The 20,916-nt window shown below is 36.8% G+C and overlaps 1 protein-coding gene across 8 annotated transcripts in view; it reads right to left on the reverse strand.

Moving 5' to 3' along the window:
- Positions 1-20,916, reverse strand: part of LOC124554686 (homeotic protein female sterile-like) — a 262,983-nt gene that overhangs the window by 18,406 nt on the left and 223,661 nt on the right. For 2 of the 8 annotated variants that reach the window (XM_047128314.1, XM_047128313.1), the window contains exon 16: positions 11,528-11,814. The exons of the other annotated variants lie outside the window; for them this stretch is intronic. In XM_047128314.1, the coding sequence (XP_046984270.1) occupies positions 11,807-11,814 (8 nt within the window). In that variant the 3' untranslated portion in view covers positions 11,528-11,806. Of the gene's footprint in view, positions 1-11,527; positions 11,815-20,916 lie in introns of those variants that run through there. 8 annotated transcript variants of the gene reach the window in all.

The raw sequence follows: 20,916 nt of genomic DNA on the forward strand, positions 1-20,916 counted from the left end.
CTTTACACACGAGATCCAACAAGTGACTTTGCTAAGGACGAAGCATTTTGCCTGAGATTTTGAACCTCAGAAGACTATCAACATATGGTTTGATGTGAAGAGTCATAGTACTGGTCAGCTTGTACTGAAGCACTTAGATGCAGCACAGACTGCATGTGGCAATGGATCCTTGTTGTCAACCATGCCCTGCACAAGATGGTGCTAGAACCATATAGGTGCAATATGACTTCTCTCATGAAACTGATCGTATTTATTATCTTTCTGTATAGTTACAGTTGATAGGAGCCACTAAGAATGGCTATTGAGACTACGTATGCTCATTTCATACAATTTAAGAATTCTCAAAACAATGGATTACTCCATCAGGATGATGCATCCACTCATATTGCATACAATATTAAAAGTTACATTGATCACAACTTTCAAGAATCTTTCCATCACATTTTTCAATAGTTTATGGAACAGTTTTGGTGTGTGTGTGTGTGTGTGTGTGTGTGTGTGTGTGTGTGTGGCCGGGGAGGGTGCGCGGGAGGGGGGGGGGGTGGATGACGACAACATCCTGAATTGCCTTTACCAGCAATCTGTCATTTTCCTGAGCTGTTGAACAGTGACAGAAAGATATATTACAGTGCACAGCTATCAGCACTAGGAACTGCTACACCTTCTTGACTGAATCATGAACAGTGAACAGAAACAACATTACTGTTTAGCACAATTGAAGAAGACAATCAGGACAGTTGTCTAAATCCTGTCCAAAATGAAACAAATAACTTTATTATCCTCCTCACCACATAGCAGAGAGGCCGAGTCGCGATAGGCACAACAAAAAGATTCACACTATTACAGCTTTCGGCCATTAAGGCACAGCAACACACACACACACACACAAAAAAAACACAGAGAGAGAGAGAGAGAGAGAAGCGTGTGCACGCGCGCAAACACAACTTACACACATCTGCAGTCTCAAACAACTGAAACCACAATCAATTCAGCATCTCCGTTATATGGTGAGTAGCAACTTTCATTCTCTAATACTGTTACATTCCATCCTGGATTATCCATTGTTTGATAATCCTTCTGTCGCAAGTTGCTGACGTTACGGGTATACCCATGAGTACATTGAAACACATTGTGAGAGAGAGTCATAGGGCCGATACAGAAGTTGGATCATTTACCACACCAAATAACAAACTATTAGGAATTTGGAAACTGAATTTGGTAAACAGAAAATGTACGGTTTTCACAAACTGAATTGTGAACTCCATGAAACGTGATTAATGGTTTACGATTCAGACACAGTGAAACAGCAACCAAGCAGAAATTATTTAAGGAAAAGAATGATATTCGCATACAACTTGCAATATTTATGAGTCATTCAGAGGTACAGAACTGGTGGGAGGCCTGTGATATTTGTGGATGATCTGAATTAGGCTTACATCAACTTGTTCTATGCTAATCATCATCTTACAGTTGTAGGATAAGGGCTTTCTTGCTTCTCGTTTGAAAGACAAAGTGAAATACTACTGTACATGTTGGTAGTGTTACATTAAATGAATAGCTTTCGTGATAAAATCTTCTGATTGCCACAATGACAGGAAACTTTGAGGAATAGCTCAGAAGCAAATTAATCCCAAATATCCCATCAAACTGTTTTAGGGACAGCAAAACTTCTTATCACAATATTAAAGTTAAGCCAAGTTTTTCTCAAAAAGAAATAAACTTACTTCCACAAAAAGGTTTTCTTTCTGATGAAGCTACATACAAATAAAAAATGTAATTTCTAATCAAACGCAACGAACACACATCTGAAACATTCAAACATTCATAATATCCGCACCAAACATCGATATTCAGTTCTTAAATTACTCATGCCTATAAGACATCAAACTTATTTGGACTTCAGCAAAATATTCTACAAAATAAGAATGTTACATTCACACTAAATTACACAGTTCAAATATCAGAAGAAAAAAATTTAGTAGTAGACGCTTAATTCACAAAGCTAAACTTCTGTAAGGATTAACATTTAATGGAACGAACTACTGACATAATGACATAACAATCTCTGCTAATGCACACATGAACAGTAGTAACGATAGTGAGGGTAATAATGCTACCAGTAATGATGAGTTAAGTGATATTGAAGACACTGACATTGACACAGTAGTAGTGACACCAATGCAAATGGAACCCAGCCACTTTACCCTATTAAGATCTGAAGGGGATTCTGAGTCGTCCTTGAAGAAAAATGGCAGATCATATTCTCCATTGTTTGAGCCCTGACAGTTCTGTGTATTCTTAGTTTCATATGTTGTTAACACACTATATTATTGGTAGCTCCAGAGCTGTTTAAATTTCAGTGCACAAATCCCTCCTCTATTTGGTTGGGTGTGGTTAGGTGGTTGTCATTCTGTGCCCGATTCTGGGAGTTTCCTGTGACAACTTGGGATTTCCCCACTTTATAGTAAGCCTAGTTGTGCTAATAATTGTTCAGAAAATATGTAAGATGTTTTGAAAATTTTTGTATAAAAAAAAAATCTATACTTTTAAGCCCCGTCAGGCCTATAGCTTCACGTTTTTGCAGGATGGACTACGGCAAGGAAGTTGAAAGATTAGTAGATTTTAGTGTTGCAACAGGATGATTTTCCAACTGACATTGGTACATCAAGTGAAAAAAGTACCGATGCTGAAACAGGCCAGGTTCTTAAAGAATTCAGACTCAATAATTCACAGGCCAAACAACCAAAAAATCACATCAACAAAATACTTAATTCTCCACAGCCTGCAATTAAATTTGAAGTTAGCAGTGATACCAATAAACAAATCCTAACTCTTTTCAGTCAAGGGAGATGTGACAAGTGTGCAATTTATAATACATAATCAAGACCGCATTCATTCATTCGAAGAGTTTCCAATGTAAGGTATTTTCATGTGTCAATAAGAGAAGAGACATCTCATTAAGTAATTTTTGTTGATGACTGTATCATTGCAACCTGAAGGGACTTTCAGTTTTTGTTTTTTGTTTTTTTTGGTGGAGCGAGATTGAAGGAGGGGGGGGGGGGAGGAGGTCAAAAAAACTGTTTTCTCCTGGTTTTATTTTACTAAAACAATTTCCAACTGACTCAAAAAAGATACGTGTCAAAGCCAAAGAACAAAAGTGCAACCCCTAAGGGTTAAGCCTGTGTTACTTGCACATAACTTTGATACTATAATATTTTTAAGGTGAGTAGGAGCAGATCCATGTGATCTCCCTCCTGCATGTGGTTTCCTATAAATGACTTATGTTCTGCTTGCAGCTCTTGAACATCTAATCAACAATATACAAATTTCGGCATTGTCAACAATATAGCACACACAGTAGAAAGATCAATAAGCAAATTGTTACAGCACTTCTTGCAAAAATGCGTTTTTTATTTTATTTTATTGAGGCATTCACTCAGAACAGACCCTTCTCAAATGAAGGTGTAAGTTACTTGGGGATAACTTCTCTTTAGATGGTATACATAAGAATGTTTTCCTTCTAACACTACAATTGTCAAATGCTTTACGTGCCACACACGCCTTTCTGTTTTTCTAATGAGACAAATCTGCAAATTCATGCTTAAAATCATGGGACGTGATTGCAGGAAAATGTTCACAAGATATCGCCTTAGTCCATTAGAAAACTGCAAGGTACCAACCGAGAATATAGCACATTGGTGTACTGAATTGTTGATACACATGCCAGTCTGCACAATTATATGGATACAAATATAGTTGATCTGATTCTCTCCCTGCTGCATTCTTTTCTTCACATAAACGTCCATTAACACCAAAGAGAAATATTTTTCTAGCTCCCTTTCTTTGATAAGGATCAACATTCTAGCAGAAACAAGGTCATGCAAGAACGTATTACAGTTATGCCTGCCTCTTGTGAAAACATTATGTGCATTTTTTAAAAAACTGTTTTCTAGTTTTTTTGACTGAATTTGTGTTTTGAGCCTGGGACATAAATACAAGTCTAACCATTCAGTGGTTTAAATGTGTGAGAAAATTACCTTGCAGAGCAACAGATTTTCCTGCAAGTATATTACTAATCCAGCTAACAGACTGGTTCTGTTCCTCGCTACTTGTCTGTTGCAGAGAATAGACAAACTCTGTGTGTGTGTTTTGTGAATTTTCAATTTATTTATTTATTTTGTTGTGAGAGAAATGCAGTAAAAGCACACATTACGTTTATATGCCAATTATCAAGAAGATGAAAGTTGTTTTCCAGCATTAACCAAAAAATATCAGTTGAATCTGCCATAATGGAGAAATTTCAGTAGGTTACTTAGAAACAAGAAAGTACAAAGCATTTTTGCAATAATCTACCCTCGTATAGGAAACTGAACACTGCATGTATGATTTAGTTATCAACTATTATGATTTTAAACAAATTTCCAACAATTAAAGAATGGGTTACTGAAATCTGTATCTGCCAATTAAGCAGCTTAATAAGATGTAATTAGTGGTATATTAAAAAAAGAACAGGAAGAAAAGCAATTCCTTCTTGGCTCAACAACAGTTGCCTTCTTCTAAAGATATTCAGTATGTTTGTCATTTAGCCTTACACATACAGAACAGTATGTGTACAAACACACAGCAGTATTAGAATCTACGTCTTGGCATAATTTTCTAACTGCAAAACCCACAGCAAATTTGCTGACAAATCACACAGAAAAAGTTGTGTGTGTGTGTGTGTGTGTGTGTGTGTGTGTGTGTGTGTGATCTCTCTGTCTGTCTCCACCTCTCCGTCCATCCAATCTCTACATATTTCACACAATTAGATGAACGAGAATAAAATATGTTTCACAACAAATTTATTTGACAAGAGATCATTTACAGCAGAGAACAAATTGTATTTTTCCCTTTATGCAACACAATTAGAGATATTTACATTTATTCATGCCAGTAACACTAGCATCTCACATATCACAGTAATTTATAAACATTCAACTGTCATGAAAGACCACATAAACTTGTCCTAATGCTTTCGGATTCAGATAAAAATACAATCTATCAAGAGATTTTGAGCCTTCATTTTAATTCACTGTATTCTCTTCACCACCACATGAAAATAGTACTATTAAGGGAGTAATTATAATCTTTTCTACACCAAACAGCATGGTAACCCAGCTTTTACACTAGTTCACCATAATTCTACAGCAGTTCTCAGTACTGGCACACTCAGATGCTCTAGATATTTATCTTCACACTGGATATGCAGACATATTTCACAATAGTGAGAGAAATTTGAGGAGGGAAATAGCACAGTTACTACTTACAATCACACATATCTCCGCTCAAGCTGTGCTCACTGATATGCTCATTTGCGGATCTGCTGGAATCTTCTGTACAAATTGTTATCTGCATTGATGCAATGAAGACTTTCATGGCTGGTGTTTACTTCAATTAAAACTTCTGGGCCGAAAGGCCACGGTCGACATATAACGCTATTTATTGATGTTTCATTCTCAGCTGTGGGTGATATCTGCAAAGATAAAACTGGCAACTACATCAAGAACTTTTGATGCAGATGCTAGTTTTACCTCTGACGGTGTCTCTCACAAATAGGGACAAAGTATTTGTAAATAGTTTGATACATCGACCATGGTCTTTCCACTGAAGTAGCAAGTAGATGCTTCAATACCACTGGTAGCTATAAAATCAATTTTGCTCAGCCAAAAACATCTCGATATTTGCAGTGTTAGTGACAGCGCACTGAACAGAATGAACTACTCATTTGCTATGCACATACACAGTCTAATAAATTAAATTATTTTTAGCATTTTTCCTGTTACAATTTTACATTAAACTATGTCATAACAATCTTTACATAGAAAATTCTAAACTGCAAACAGCAAATTATATTTATTAGTGCAACAGAAAGCGATAGTATATGTTTTCACTGTCACTTAATGACAACTTCAATTTGATGAGGCAACTGCCTGTAACACTGACTTTGTACAGGAAACCACATACAACACAATTCGCTCAGTAAGTCACCCAATGAAGCAAGGTATTACGTGCACTTTCCACTTTGTGTAACTTAATGAAGTTTGTAACTTAATGAAGTTATCACTCTTACAAAACACGGAAGTTATGTCATTAGTACTTGGGTGGTGTATACTTAATTTTAGCATGTATCACATAGGATGCATGGAATATAAAACTGTTATTTGTTAAGAAAGAGGCTGTGCAGTTATGTTGGAATCACTGTATCAACATTTTCACAAAACACAATTACAGTACTGAATACGAACAAAATACTGGTAGATTTTTCAGTTGAAAATTTAAAACCAGTATTTTTACACCACACCTCCAGCTTCTTAATTAATTGTTAGTTTTTAACACCATGTGATTGCTGGGAGACTGGAAGAAAAGTGAAAATTGAAAAATCTTTTCCAATAAGGGACCTTAAAATACCCTTCTTACAATTTATTTCCACTAAAAACATATTCACAATTAGAACATTTGCTTAAAACGCAGTGACTGACATACAATGTAAAGTCATTTCTTTATAGCTATTAGAGTGACAGTGGGATTCCATTTGTGGTATGCACGTATCTGCCCATGTTTGAGAAGGTGAATTAAAGTAGTTTGTTTCCTTTTCAGCGGAGTGCCACAACATGCTACAGTGATTATGATATTAAGTTTGTGATGTGTCATGTGCTTCAAATAATGCTAACTCAAGCTCTTACAATGAAAAATGGTGTTGTCACCTTCATTGGAAGACCTTGATTTATCAGCTGCTCCTCTCAGTGATTGCTTGGGGACAACAAAACATTTGATCTTGGTTAGCAGAGGCAAGATGCACTCTCATGGTTTTGACAATTTATGAAGTTCAGCAATTCTTGTAACGATCTCTGGTTGTACTTTTTGAATTATGAACTAACATTCAGCAATTGTCATTTGGAAAGCTTTGAGGTTCATTATAGTTTGTCCACAGTTCAACTTATTAAAGAGCTGGTGCATATCTCTCTCTCTCTCTCTCTCTCTCTCTCTCTCTCTCTCTCTCTCTCCCCCCCCCCCCCCCCCCCCCTCTGATTCTTGTGTTACATTCCTCACTGCGCAAATGAACAGGATGCCCTCTCAGTTATCCTGAAGACTTTGGCACAGATGCACAATGACATGGGGAACTGTGCGTGTAGTATGATCCTCCCATTCTTATGTTCTGCCTCTGCATTAAAGCACAGCTAGTTCACTGTATATCATCCAAGTTACCTTTCCTAATGCCAATCCTTACCTTCTGCCCCTTTTCTGTCTAGCACGTGGCTTCAGACTGGGAAATGATCATCAACCAGTTTTCATTGAACAAGGTCTTCAGGAATGGTCAAAATGGGATATACAGCGGAGAACGACCACATAGCGCCGCTTAATTGGATTCTCTATTAATGTTCAGAAAACAACAAGAGGCTTGCAACAGCTAGACTCCTGGGGTAGCTAGTATTAAAACCCCATAGCAGATGATATGGCTTAAAATCCATCCAGAGGGGAATGGGCGGAAGGGTCGTATGGTCAAATTACTGATAATCTTACAGTCAACTGGTTCATGTGACGGCAAGCAGAACAAACACACAGTGACCTAATGACATAAATTGTAAAACCAACGGTATATACTCTGGTGGTGGAGTGAACCGAAGCCATAATCTACATAAACGCAAATGTCAGCACTCCACTAAAGTCTCAATTCCTTCGCAAATAGCCTGAACCAATTTACATTCTAATTTAAATAGATGTCATCTTGTAAGTGAGATTTTCATTTTATTTCAACTCTCCATCTCTCTTTTTGTCAAGATGTGGATGCTATAACAGTTGAAGGTTTACTGGTTTTCTACAATGGGTCTTTTTCAGACAGAGAAGAGTGGCCTGATGATTTTGGATTCATTATTTTACACCTTTTACAGGAGAAACGTACTGAAGAATCAATAGAGGTCATCACAGATACTTATCTCTGACGAAGGACATTGTCCAAAAGCTAAGCTGCTTTTTGGACTTTTCTACCCGACTTGCGTGCACCTACCTCATTGCTGTATTCCCATATGCTTATTTCATGGAGTTTATCATTTACTTAGATGTATTCCTGACAAATGTGAACATGTGCAGGCCACTGATCCATGCACTGTTCTTCCAATCATGTTGAATACTACTAGTCTTTAGCAATTGTTTGCAAAAACAGCAGTGTCACAGTTTTCTGTATAATCGTGCTGATCACATTCAGCAGTTTTATAGTTCTAAAATCATCAGCAATGACAGTGAATCTGTTTCTTGAAACAATCTGGTCCACAAATCAATGAAGTAACAGAGGAAATATTCAACAAACTAGTAATAAAGTTGGCCCTAAAGAGAAAGACTAAATGACTGATGGGACATTGGTACAAGTATTTGGAAGACTGATGAAGCAGCATTGAAAGAGGATTGTTGAAATGATAGGCAAACTTACAGCACAGTGTATCTGTGAAACTTCACAGATTGCTAGAATCACTGAGATGATGACTGTTGTTTTCATTAAATCCATATTATAACAATGAAAAAATATCACACAATTATGATGTTGCTAGATGAATGCCATTATCTTAAAAAAACAGGGTGTCCCAGGTGGAATGGTCAATATTCAGGGATATGGCAGGAACGATCATTTGAAGTAAAAATGTCTAGTGAACATAGGCTCATTAATGCATACCTTAAAAGCAATGATATGGGCATACATTAAGGGCAATGATACTGTGAAACAAATCTCTTCCACTGCAAGCTGCTTGCATTCCAATTTTTAGAAAAGAAAAATAGATCCAGTTCACACTGGCTCTAAAGAACATACCTCAAGAGCTACGAGCACTTTTTCATCTCAGCTACTGTGAAACACTCCTCTTCTGCTGAGCAAGTGCTCCTAGCTGTAACGTATACATTCTAGAGCCCTTGTTTACTATACATTTTCCTTCGAATGATCGTTTCTATTACACCCCTGAATACTGCCCATTCCTCTTGGGACACCCTGTATAACTGGTACCGGAAGGGGTCGCATACGACAGAATGGTGATTAACACAAATGATGATATTCTTTGCGAGTAAAAACAGTGAGATACGGGATCTTTTTTCATACATCAAACTTCAGCAATCTCTTGAAACTGGTAATGTTTGCTTACAGCAAATCTCATGCTTGTGAAATATGAGCTGTTCTACTGTGAATTCAAATACACAGATAGGATTCAACCACAACTCACTTGGTGCCTCGTTACACACTTTTAATTTTAAAACTATATTTGTCCTCAATACTTGCTGTTAGCTTAGATTTCACTAATATTTATATGCCAAAGAATAGTGTTTGAAACATATTTGTTGTCTTCAAATTTTCTAATTACATAATTCATAGGAGAAGAAAGACTGGATTGCCACTGTTTACTTTTTGTCATTTGTAACATCCTGCGTCAAAAACTTGAGACAAATCACAGTAACTGTTTTGTGAAATGGCTGGCTCAGATATGATATTCATACACGCTGTGTTAGACTTTGTAATTGCATGGCAATGCCAGTACTGACATGTTACAAAATAATATAATATTATTTTAATAATAATAATAATAATAATAATAACAATGACAACAATAACATTAATAGTAATAATAATAACAACAACAACAGCAGCAGCAGTGATGATGGATACCCAGCACCTGTTAGTCTGATTATACATGTGTGGTTCTATTTGCCAGTTTTATGCACATTCTCAACTATGTAACATTATCAACACATATGTTATCACGCATCTATCTTCAGTCAAAAAAATAATATCTACATATTGACACAATAACACTACAGTGTTACTGCCAGGTAATATTAGTAAAAGTAACAAAAAGTAATTATATTTAAACCTTATTTCAGTGAGACTCAAGAATGTGTTTATATAAAAAGGGTCTTTCAATTACCAATGAGAAAATCAAACTCAAACCACTGTTCACTAACTAATCCTATTGTACATGTGGTTCTTAAATGAAATCATTGATTTATTATGTATTTTATAGAACCTCAAATGTTCAAAATCCACCCTCTTTTTATTTGTTCTCATAATTCATTTGAGGCAGTATGAATTTTTAATCAAGTGTATAATATGAGAACAGCCTTTCATGTAATTGATTTGAGACATTTAAAAATAACTTTATATGAAGAGAACAACAGACTAGGTGGCAGTGAAAGGTACTGATCAATTTCTTATGCAACTATAAAAAGTTTGAAGATGAGTCAATAAACAACTAATTATTAACAAATTAGCAAGTTGTGTACAAGTGACCAGATTCCTTATATACTGACATCATCTCAGTTCTAAAGATCACTAAAACAATGCAATATGATAAAAGAAACTAAAAGCAATTGCCACATTACAGATTTGGAAGATGATGAATGTCAATTAGGATGAGAGACATAATGGCATGCTGCAACACATGAGAAAGAAAACAAGCAAAATTTGTTAAATTATCTTACTGCAATCTAAATCTAACCTGCAAAGCTCCTCAAATCTTGAAAACAACATCCACTTATATAGGATGAAGTACACAACCCTTTGGGGTTAATTCTTCAGAGTAAAATTAATAAGAACAACAGACACCAAACACTTAAGTTGTTTTGAGCTATAATTTCATTAGAGCTCCTGCTTATAATGACAAGCATTACGACAAATATATTATTGGGATAAATTTTTAAATACTTCCACATTCAAGGTTTCTACAAAAAATTAAAAATAAAATAAAAATATATATGTAGCTAATATCTTGATATCAAATGTGCTTTGCTTTTTTTTTCTGTCACTTATAACTGTAGGTGTTAACAGTAATTGAGTAAAATTCTCTGTTTATAGCTGTACAATAGTACCTTGGCTAGAAATGGAACTAAAGACAGTATAGAGAAGGACGTCAATTAGAAACAGCAAGTAAGTTGCATTCTACATAAAATGCAATACTAATACATAAAGGAAAGACTACGGAATGTAAATCTATAAAAGTTCCATGTCTCTGGGAGATGTAGGGCACATTGGATGGATGTGATGTACGAAAAAGAAACTTCAAACCACAGCGCAAATGAAATTCAGATATACAGATGCAACAACCCAAATAACAGCACACAGTAGTTGTAGGTCTCAATTGGAAGACTTAAATTATTTCACAAATTACTTTAACGAACAAACAAATAAATAAATATTCTTTCTGAAACAGATGAAAAAGGAATTAAAAATAAATGACAAAGATAACATTCAAGCACTACGAAGAGTGACAGACAGAAAAATAAATAAATAAATAAATAAATAAAGACTATCTTGAGGTGACTTGACATTTCAAGACGAAACACGAAACTACTGAACAAACACAGAAATTTAACTCAAATGAAACATGTTTATAAAAAATTTGGATTTTTTTGTTTGTTTCGTATATATACAATGTAACTAACTTGATAAAAATATATTACATTGACGTCATTTAGATTCTATGTTCTAAATTTTCTTGTAGCCTGGACACACACACACACACACACACACACACACACACACACACACACAAATAAACACAACTGGTTAACACGTATATGTCTGTGAAGGCGTTTCAATGAGAAACACAAAAACACTTTGACTTCAACATGTCCTGGGCAATATTATAAAGCCACTAAACATGGGCCTCTGTGAACAATCCAACATGGCGAGTCTGTGGTCTGCCAATCATAGGCCGGTGTGGTGTACGACAGACATCACAATCAGCTTTCCCCAAGAGGTAGTGAGTGTGACAACATAACCACGATGTCCAGGTTATGTCACTGCAAACACAACAGTGGGACATAAAATGTAATGGCGGACTCTACTTGTTACCAAGATGTTTCACTGCAAAATGTAATGACCGAAGCTACTTGTTACCAAAATTATCATATCATTTGATCTGATTTATGCATGTACAAATTATTAGTGTGCAAAAGTTCAGTGAGAAACTTTATGAAAAGCAATATAGTACGCAAAAATAAACATGTTTTCAATATTCCATCTTACAATCTGAGAAATTATGTAGCAATTTGCATGAAAACAAATTGGTCCAATGACTTCTAACATGCTTAGAAAAACTGATAGCATAAAACTGAGGGTGTGCCCAGAAAAGTGCTATATGAGCGATCACAACAAAGGGACATGGTTAGATAAACTTGAAATACCATTAAAATATGATTTACTATATTAATCATAAGAAAGGATATACATATATATTTTATGTAAACCATATATGTGGCCCAGAATAAAACAGCAAAGATGTGAGCAGTAATAATATATACTTCTGAGGAATGAGAAACTTCTGAAAGCTGTGTTCTGGATGAAAGTTAATGAAGGGTATAAGTGTAGTTAAAGACTCCAGAAAATAATAGAACAGCACACATTTGGTAGTAATTTAACTTCACTAACCATTTAGACAGAATCAGCAGAATCTACTACAGATTCTGAACTTTCCTAACAAATTAAACATTTATGCCACAGTGACCTCAAATGTGACATTTATCAATGACAAGGAATAAGTCATGATCCAACATACAGTTTTAATTATCATGAATGCGCCTTACAATACACAATTAGTAGCAGACAAAGCTCAGTTCTATCATAACTGTTTCTGTACATACAGGGTGAATCACCTAAAACTTGCACTGAAAATATTGTGGAAATGGAAAGCCCTATTGATGTGCAGTTTACACAGAATGGACTGGTAGTCAGGGGCTCGTATTGTTAGCCAATCAACAGGTTGTAATACTACTTAGAAAGCGTATTTTTGTGCTCACACACACTTTTTAAATGTACCAATGCCTATTGACATAAATAAAATAAAAGTAGGGTCAACTAGAATGCTAAATGTGTTTGTTGCAGGATTCTAGTGCAAATTGTTTATGAGATATTGTATTTTGGAAGGTTTCCACATGGATTGTGCCAATCAACCTGCATGGTTGTTAGGTATGATGGTGTTATGTTTCCTTACAGTGTGCTTGTGTGTTCCGGAACTGCATTGTGACTTGCTAGTTAGTCAGTGTGACAATCCAAGCAGTAGGTCATGAGTGGATGATGAATTTTACCAATGCAGAAAAAGCTGACATGCTCACTGTGTATGGAGTGTGTAGGAAGAATAATATCCCAAAGATATCAACCACCTCACCAATTTTTTATCAACCTCGTCAACCAGTTACATCAAAGCCAGACAACATAACAGAAGGAAATGTGACAACAGAAATGGGGGAAATTAATTATCTTGCAGCTGTTGCAGTTGATCCGCACGTTGGATCCCATGCAACCGCACGAGGAAGTGGCACGAGTCAGGCAAGTGTCTACGCACTCTCCATTGACATAGGTTCCATCCCTGACATATTTCTTTCCATCAAGAGCTGCATGGAAACGATTAGAGGATCATGTTAACAATTGTACATGGGCATTAACATAGGATACTTCAGATGTATCATGTATCTTGTTAAGTAATGAAGCCAGATTTACCAATCATGTACAGGTAAACTGCCAGATCATGCTTTGTTGACAATCCTCACTGGCTTCGTCAGGTGGAATATCAGCTTCCATGGAGTGTAAACATATGATGTGGGATAATGAACAATCAGCTCATATACCCATCTTTCATAGACGGAACCCTGAATGCGCAGAAGTATTGCAGCCTCCTAAAAGAGCATCTTCCACAGACGCTAGCAGATGTTCCTCTGCAGACTAGGAGGAACCTGTGGTACCAACATGGTGGCTGACCACACCATAGGGCATGAAGTACTAGAGTGTGTCTTCACAAATTGTTTCCAAATTGTAGGATTGGATGCAGAGGGCCTGTACCTTGGCCAGCCCATTCCCCAGATTTGATGCCTGTAGAACACTTTTCTGCGGGGAAAACTGAAAGACGCTATCTACAGGGACATACCAACTACACCCAATGATAAGCAATCATGTATTACTGCCACCTGCTCGAACATTTCCACTGAAATGCTAGCATGTGTGCAGCAGTCATTCCGTATCAGACTGGAAGTGTATATTGCTGCTGCCAGTGGTCATTTTAACCACAACCTGTCATGGTCAACTGTCTCATTACTGGTAAGAATCCACATAACTAGTGTATGTACTTCTGATATTATTCAGTGTGTGCTACCACAAGTGCTGTAGAAGTGTCAGTGTGGGAACTTTTCAAAGTATGTTATCTCATAAAAGACTCTCACTAGAATCCTGCCACAAACACCACTGCGATTCTAATTTATACTACTTTTAATTTGTTAATGTCGAAAGGCAGAGTCTCATTTAAAAAGTGTATGTTTGCACCAAAATACACTTTGCAAGTATCTTTACAGTCTGTTGGTTGCCTGACAATACAAGCCCCCCTGAGTATGAAGCCATTCAGTGAAAACCACACAAAAGCACTTTCCTTTCCTGCAATATTCGTGGTTAAAGTTTTAGGAGATTCAACCTGTATATAGCACATCAAATACTGTGAATGCTTGTATCTAATTACCAATACAGATGTTAAACCAGGTAAATTTGATACAGAAATACAAAGGAATCTACAAATTAAATATAACTATTTATCTGAGAATGGACAATAATATCCAAAATTAGTAATGGATTAAAATGAATCTTCAAGAACAGCAACTGATTTTAGGCAGTGTTCTACGATATTTATTCACACTATCAGAAAATAAAATGACTGAAAAATAAAAGCAATGTACCATCACAATCAATATGAAGATGATTCAGAATACCATAACAACAGTACTGTCGTAAACTTTTGTGACTTGTGGGAGACTATACCTTCATTTCAAAGATATAATACTGCATTAACAGGTGGAAATTTAAGAGTTCATGATATACTGTTATAGTTCAGGAACCACTATTTATGTTTCCAAATGATGTCAGTTTGATTACAGACACAAAATATGTGAATGTTAAGAGGAAAATATATATCACCACACTGAAGCAAACGAGGTTATCAAGATCCACACATGAAAATTTTAATATGAAATGGTTTCTATATTTTAATTAAGAAATACAACTTGCTCTGGGACACTGGATAAAATCCTATACTATTGGTAGCTCCTTGTGAAACTGAATGAAAGTTCTTATGATTAGTATAACTACAAGAATATCAGGTATAATTACAGTATAGTCCTCTAGTACATCGATGACTATATGGCAACACAGATTTTATGAAGCAGTCATTCACTCACTGGTATAGGTGAAAAATGAGATGGGTTGAATTGAGCCAACGGAAAAACACAAAAACCTGCCAGACACAAACTGCCTTAACAATATGAGTAGAAAAATGGAAGGTATGGTTATGAGTTAGTATCTGCTGACTGAAAATTACTTCGAAGAAAACTGTTCAAAAATTCCGGAACACAGGCACAAAAATGTGAAAAATCTAATCTGTGTACATACCGCAAATAGTGATCACAAAAAACTTTAAGAGCTAGCAAGTTGCAATTCTCTCTTGTAAGTGACACAAACACTGTGTATTAATAAAAGTGAAATCTTCTCAGATTGTCAGGCCAAAAAGAGTATCACCTCGAAGCAATGTTTCTACAGAAGATGAATAGCAAAAAACGTGTCAAAGTTGCTTCCAGAATATGTTGTTACATCAGTGAAATTTTCCACAGAATGACTGCATCATCAGGTTAATATGTTTACAGTAATGAGAGAACAATTTTCAGCTCTAACATCACTTTGATATTCAATATTCTTTAGTTCATGACTCTCTCCCCTCAATGACTTTATTAAAATTGATATTATGAACAAATTCTTAATGCCGCAGAATTATAGTGTGTGCGATAAAGTGGAGAACTTGCAAAATTTATTATCACAGTAAAGTGGGGTGAAATTACACTATCAATGTCACCCCCCCCCCCCTCTCCCCCAATCACAACAACTGCCAGGCGTAACAGTATCGAATGCAAAACATGATGTTCTTATTGATCACCTTGTTAACAGTAAAATAAACTCAAAGAAGAGGCCTGTTTAACAAAACGATAAAAAAATTTCATCAAGAGAATACAGCTCCCAACAAAAAATGGTTTCATAATGAGAAAACTGGAGTACACATTACTGTAACATTCATCTTAGTCTCCAGATTTTGCCCCACTGACTTCTACCCTACACCCCACACACACATGAATACTTGTGGATGGAAAATGTTTGAAGTGCAATGAAGATGTTATCACAATCATACACACATATTTTGAATACTCTCCAGAGCAACAGTTTAGGGAAAGAAACTACTCATTGGAACAGCTTCAGACGTAAGTGCACTGACGTTAAGGGGAAACTACATAAAAAAAAGTTCATTTATTACACATCAAAAATCTTTCACTGCCTGACAGAGACATGTTCATCCTGTTGTCATTTTGCAAATGATACTAATAAAATTAGAAAAAAAAAAAAAAAAAAAAAAATTGGAGGGAGAGGGGGAACAAATTATTGAGCCACAGAACTAACATCTGAATGTAAGAAAGTGAAGGTAATGCAGAAATTACCACAATCATAACATGAAAATGGATGGAATCTATTTTACACAATGTTCGGGAGTACTCAGGCACAACATGTAGAGAAAACATTTAACAGACCAAAAAAAATGTCATTCAGAAGTATCAGGAAAGCGCTAATGAGAATTAAATAAAACCAGACTTAATCAAAGCCATTATGGCATCATACCTGGCCTTATTAAAAAAAAAGAATTTGTTCGGTAACATATATTAGTAAATGCACCAAGACTGAGTGTTTTGGTTGACTGACACACAGGTATAGCACCATATAACTGAAAGTTACACCAAAATTTTCAATATATAAGATAAACCTTATTTAATACTGAAGAGAGAAGTACACCATATAAAACTGTCTGTTTATAATTTCATTGCTATTTGTCATGGGAAGTACAAGTGCACACTGCTTGACAAAAAACATGGAGCACCCAGAAGGGAAGGAGGAAACAAAATGAAACTTCATGGGATGAGAGGGTATGTGATGTTATTTCCTTGATTAAAAAAAAACTGGCACTACGAGCCCAACTACCAGAGAGATGCTGCATCCCCTCTAGCCTGGAGGCACGCACCGATTCACCTATGAAGCTGTTATATCCTCTCCTTAGGCAAGCTGGTTCTTGCTATTTTGGATACTGGCACTGGGAAAGAGTTGATATCAGACTTGGTCCCACATCTTCTACCGGAGTTAGATCTGAGAATCTAGCTGGCCACAGTAGTACCTCAACAACATGCTGCCAGCTTACAGACGCATGCCATGTGCGAATTAGTAATGTCCTGTTGATAAATGGCACCACAATACTGTTGCACAATAGGTAACACACGAAGACGCAGAATGTCCATGACATACTGTTATGCCATCAAGAGTTCCTTCAATCACTACCAGACATGACCCGATATCCCTCCTGATGGCTACCCACACCATAAGACAAGGAGCAACATCACTCGTTGTGCCTCTCCATATCAATGGAAGAATGGGACCTCTCCCCAGGTCACTGCCATACCCGAAAAATGGTCATTTAGGGTAGCACCTAACTGTGATTTATCACTAAACGTGATGCAATGCCATTCATCTATAGTCCATTACTCCCAGTCATGGCATCACTTCAAATGCACCCATTCGTTACAGTGTTAATGGCAGTGTACACATGCAGTGGCAGTTCCTAGTCTGGCTGCTGCCAGTCTCTGACCAATGGCGTGATATGACACAGATGTTGCAGCGAGTCCCTTACTTGTTCTCAGATGACATGTGCAGAGGTGAATTGGTTACAATGGGCTTTGTGCATCATACCCACTGATGGTGTGTACACATAAGAAGTTACACTGACGTCCAACCATTTCTTCTGGGTGCTTCACATTTTCTGTCACACACTGTATACAGGGTGTCCCATTTATCTTGACCACCCTAAATAGCTGTTTGTCCACATGCAAATTAGAAAATGTTTCAAGCAAATGTTCTTTAGCTGTCAGGGGGTCAATTGCCTTTCTTTGTCGTATGACTTTTTTTTTAAATGGCACCCTGCATTTTCTATTCAATAATTCATTTCCTCTCCTAAAGACCTATTCAAAAATGTATCACAGTTTACCATTCTACACCACTCACTGAAACACAACGTTGTTAATTACATAACACTACACTGACATTGACGCTCCCAGCACTTAGTGCAGGTACTCGGGGTAACGGAACACATCCACGTGCCGACACAAGTAGAATACAAAGCCATCATTCCGTCAACCATCGTCAGATGAAGAGTTGTGTGAGTAGAATGTACACCAATGAAGAGAAGGTAGAAATGCTACTCACCTATTGGGAATGTAAGTTAGCAGAACAGTAACTGCAATACTGTTTTCTTATTTAGGGGTACATTTAATACAGTAGTTTAGTCCTTTTAAATACTGTTGTGTAAAGTAGGCATACAGAAAGGCTGTCCTTCCTACAAAGTGCATCAACATAACGTTTATTTTATTGTTGTTGTTGAAGGTAGGCAAAATTCTACGCAGGCAGCGGAACTGTACAGAGAGCAATATTCCGACAAGAATTCACCTTCCCAACAGACGTTTTCTCATCTTGTTATGACGCTTCAGGAAATGGGAAGTTTCAACACACAACAATGCAATTGTCATAGCACTCGCATAGACGAAGCTGCCGACGTTACTGTTCTCACTTTCGTTGCTATGAATCCACATGTGAGCACACAACAGCTCGAACACGAGATTGACATTCCTAAAACCAGTGTACATCGTATTCCTACACGTCGCCAGTTCCATCCTTACTATGTACACCTACATCAACAATTGCATGGGAACGATTTCCAGAATCGTGTACAGTTCTGTCAGTGGGCACAGCAGCAAATCCTCGCCAACTTGAACTTCTTCTCCAATGTTCTATTTACTGATTAATGCTGCTTCTCAAACGAAGGACAGGTAAATACAAGGAACATGCATTATTGGTCCAGCAACAACCCATGATGGCTTAGACAGGTGGAATATCAGTGTCAATGGAGAGTTAACATCTGGTGTGGCATGCCTGGTCTACAATTATTGGCCCTTATTTCATTAATGGTAGTCTGACAGCACAGTGTATGTCAAATTCCTCAGACGAATTCTTCCTCCCCTTCTGGATGAAGTGCTGCTAAGAACCAGAATGCTTATGTGGTATCAACACAATGGATGTCCAGCACATAATGCCTCGCGTGCACTTCATGTTCTGAACTGAAGGTATCCTGCCAGATGGATTGGTCGAGGAGGAACAGTTACTTGGCCTGCTGGGTCTCCTAATTTAAATCCTCTCAACTTTTTTCTTTGGGGATGCATTAAAGACTTTGTCTATCGCGATATTCCAACAACTCCAGAGGACATGCAGGAACGTATTGTGCTTGCTTGCAATTCCCTTCAGTAGGCAACACTGGAAGCAATAAATAATTCTTTCATTCAACAAGTGCACCAGTGTATCAGTGTCCAGGGTCACCACTTAGAGTACCTTTGAATGTTCTACTCCTGGGCAATGGTACAGGAGAGTCAAAGTCAATTTTGTGTTATGTTTTTACTTGGTTTTCATTTGTGTTCTGACAACTCCAGCAAGTGGACGAGTTTTTCACCCTGGGCTCAAATTCAATGTTGTGTTATGCAATTAATAATTTTGTGTTTCAGTGAATGGTACACTGTGATACATTTCTGAATAGGTCTTTAGGAGATGAAATGATTTACCTAAACAAAATACAGGGTGCCATCTTAAAAAGTCATACCGCTGCTTATACCTTTGTAAAAAACAAAGCTACAAAGGAGGCAATCATGCTGATTGATTTCCCCCTTAATGTAAATGTCGTGTGACTAGGGCTTCCCGTCGGGTAGACTGTTCGCCAGATGCAAGTCTTTCGATTTGACGCCACTTTGATGACTTCCCCCTGATGGCTAAAGAACATTTGCTTGAAACGTTTTGTAATTTGTATCTGGACAAACAGTTATTTAGGGTAGACAAGATAAATGGGAGACACTGTGTACTAAGTGCAAGGATTTCTGTGTAAAATGATTGCAGTCTAATATATAACTGATCAAGGCCCTGGGTCTACAAAATAACTAATGGCAGGTCATTTCCTAATAAGGATTAACATTCAGTTGGAAATGGGGTTAGATACGGAGCATAAGCTCGGCTGGACATGGGATCTGGGAAGAAATGCCTATTTCCTCATCAAAGGACTGTGGTAGTGATATGAGCTTGTGTGGTAAAGAACTTGTTACAGGTCTGACTCAGAAAATATTATCATGGCCACAGTGCTAAGGTTTCCAGTGAGAGTAAACAAAACTGAACTTATACAAAAAAGGATGAAAGTAATTAAAAATATTCTTATGGAAAAGATGTAGTACAATATTTGTGCTGAATACATTCTGAAGCAAAGCAAGAAGTAATACAATATCATCCTGAAGATGTTCATGGAGAACAGCAAAAATGACTGTGAAAATACTATCTAACAAAAGGGCAGGTATTATTTACGAAGATACAAAGCCAAACTAATGACTGAAAATTCAGCTGTTTGTTACTCTTAGTGGTGTATAATTTTGAACGAAGTTATTAACAGTTCAGTATACTTAAAAATTCTTAATAGCTGTGATGTGAATGCAAAGGTAAAATGTCCATTCCAAGTTGGTAGAGCCAAATGAATAATTCCCTGAGAATTTGTCAGAACTGGCAGCTATTGACTATTCAAAACTCAAGGATTGCTTCATGTCCAAGACACACAAAATAAAATTATTCCATGTACGAGCCATGGGTAAAAGAAACATAAGATGACTTTATATTCATACGATAAATGAGAAGTACAAATAACAAGCTAATGTAATCAAGTGAGTTCAACATCATGACTTTACTAATGGTTATCGACAAAA

This window comes from Schistocerca americana, chromosome X (assembly GCF_021461395.2).
Source record: "Schistocerca americana isolate TAMUIC-IGC-003095 chromosome X, iqSchAmer2.1, whole genome shotgun sequence".
NCBI classification, from domain to species: Eukaryota; Metazoa; Arthropoda; class Insecta; order Orthoptera; family Acrididae; genus Schistocerca; species Schistocerca americana.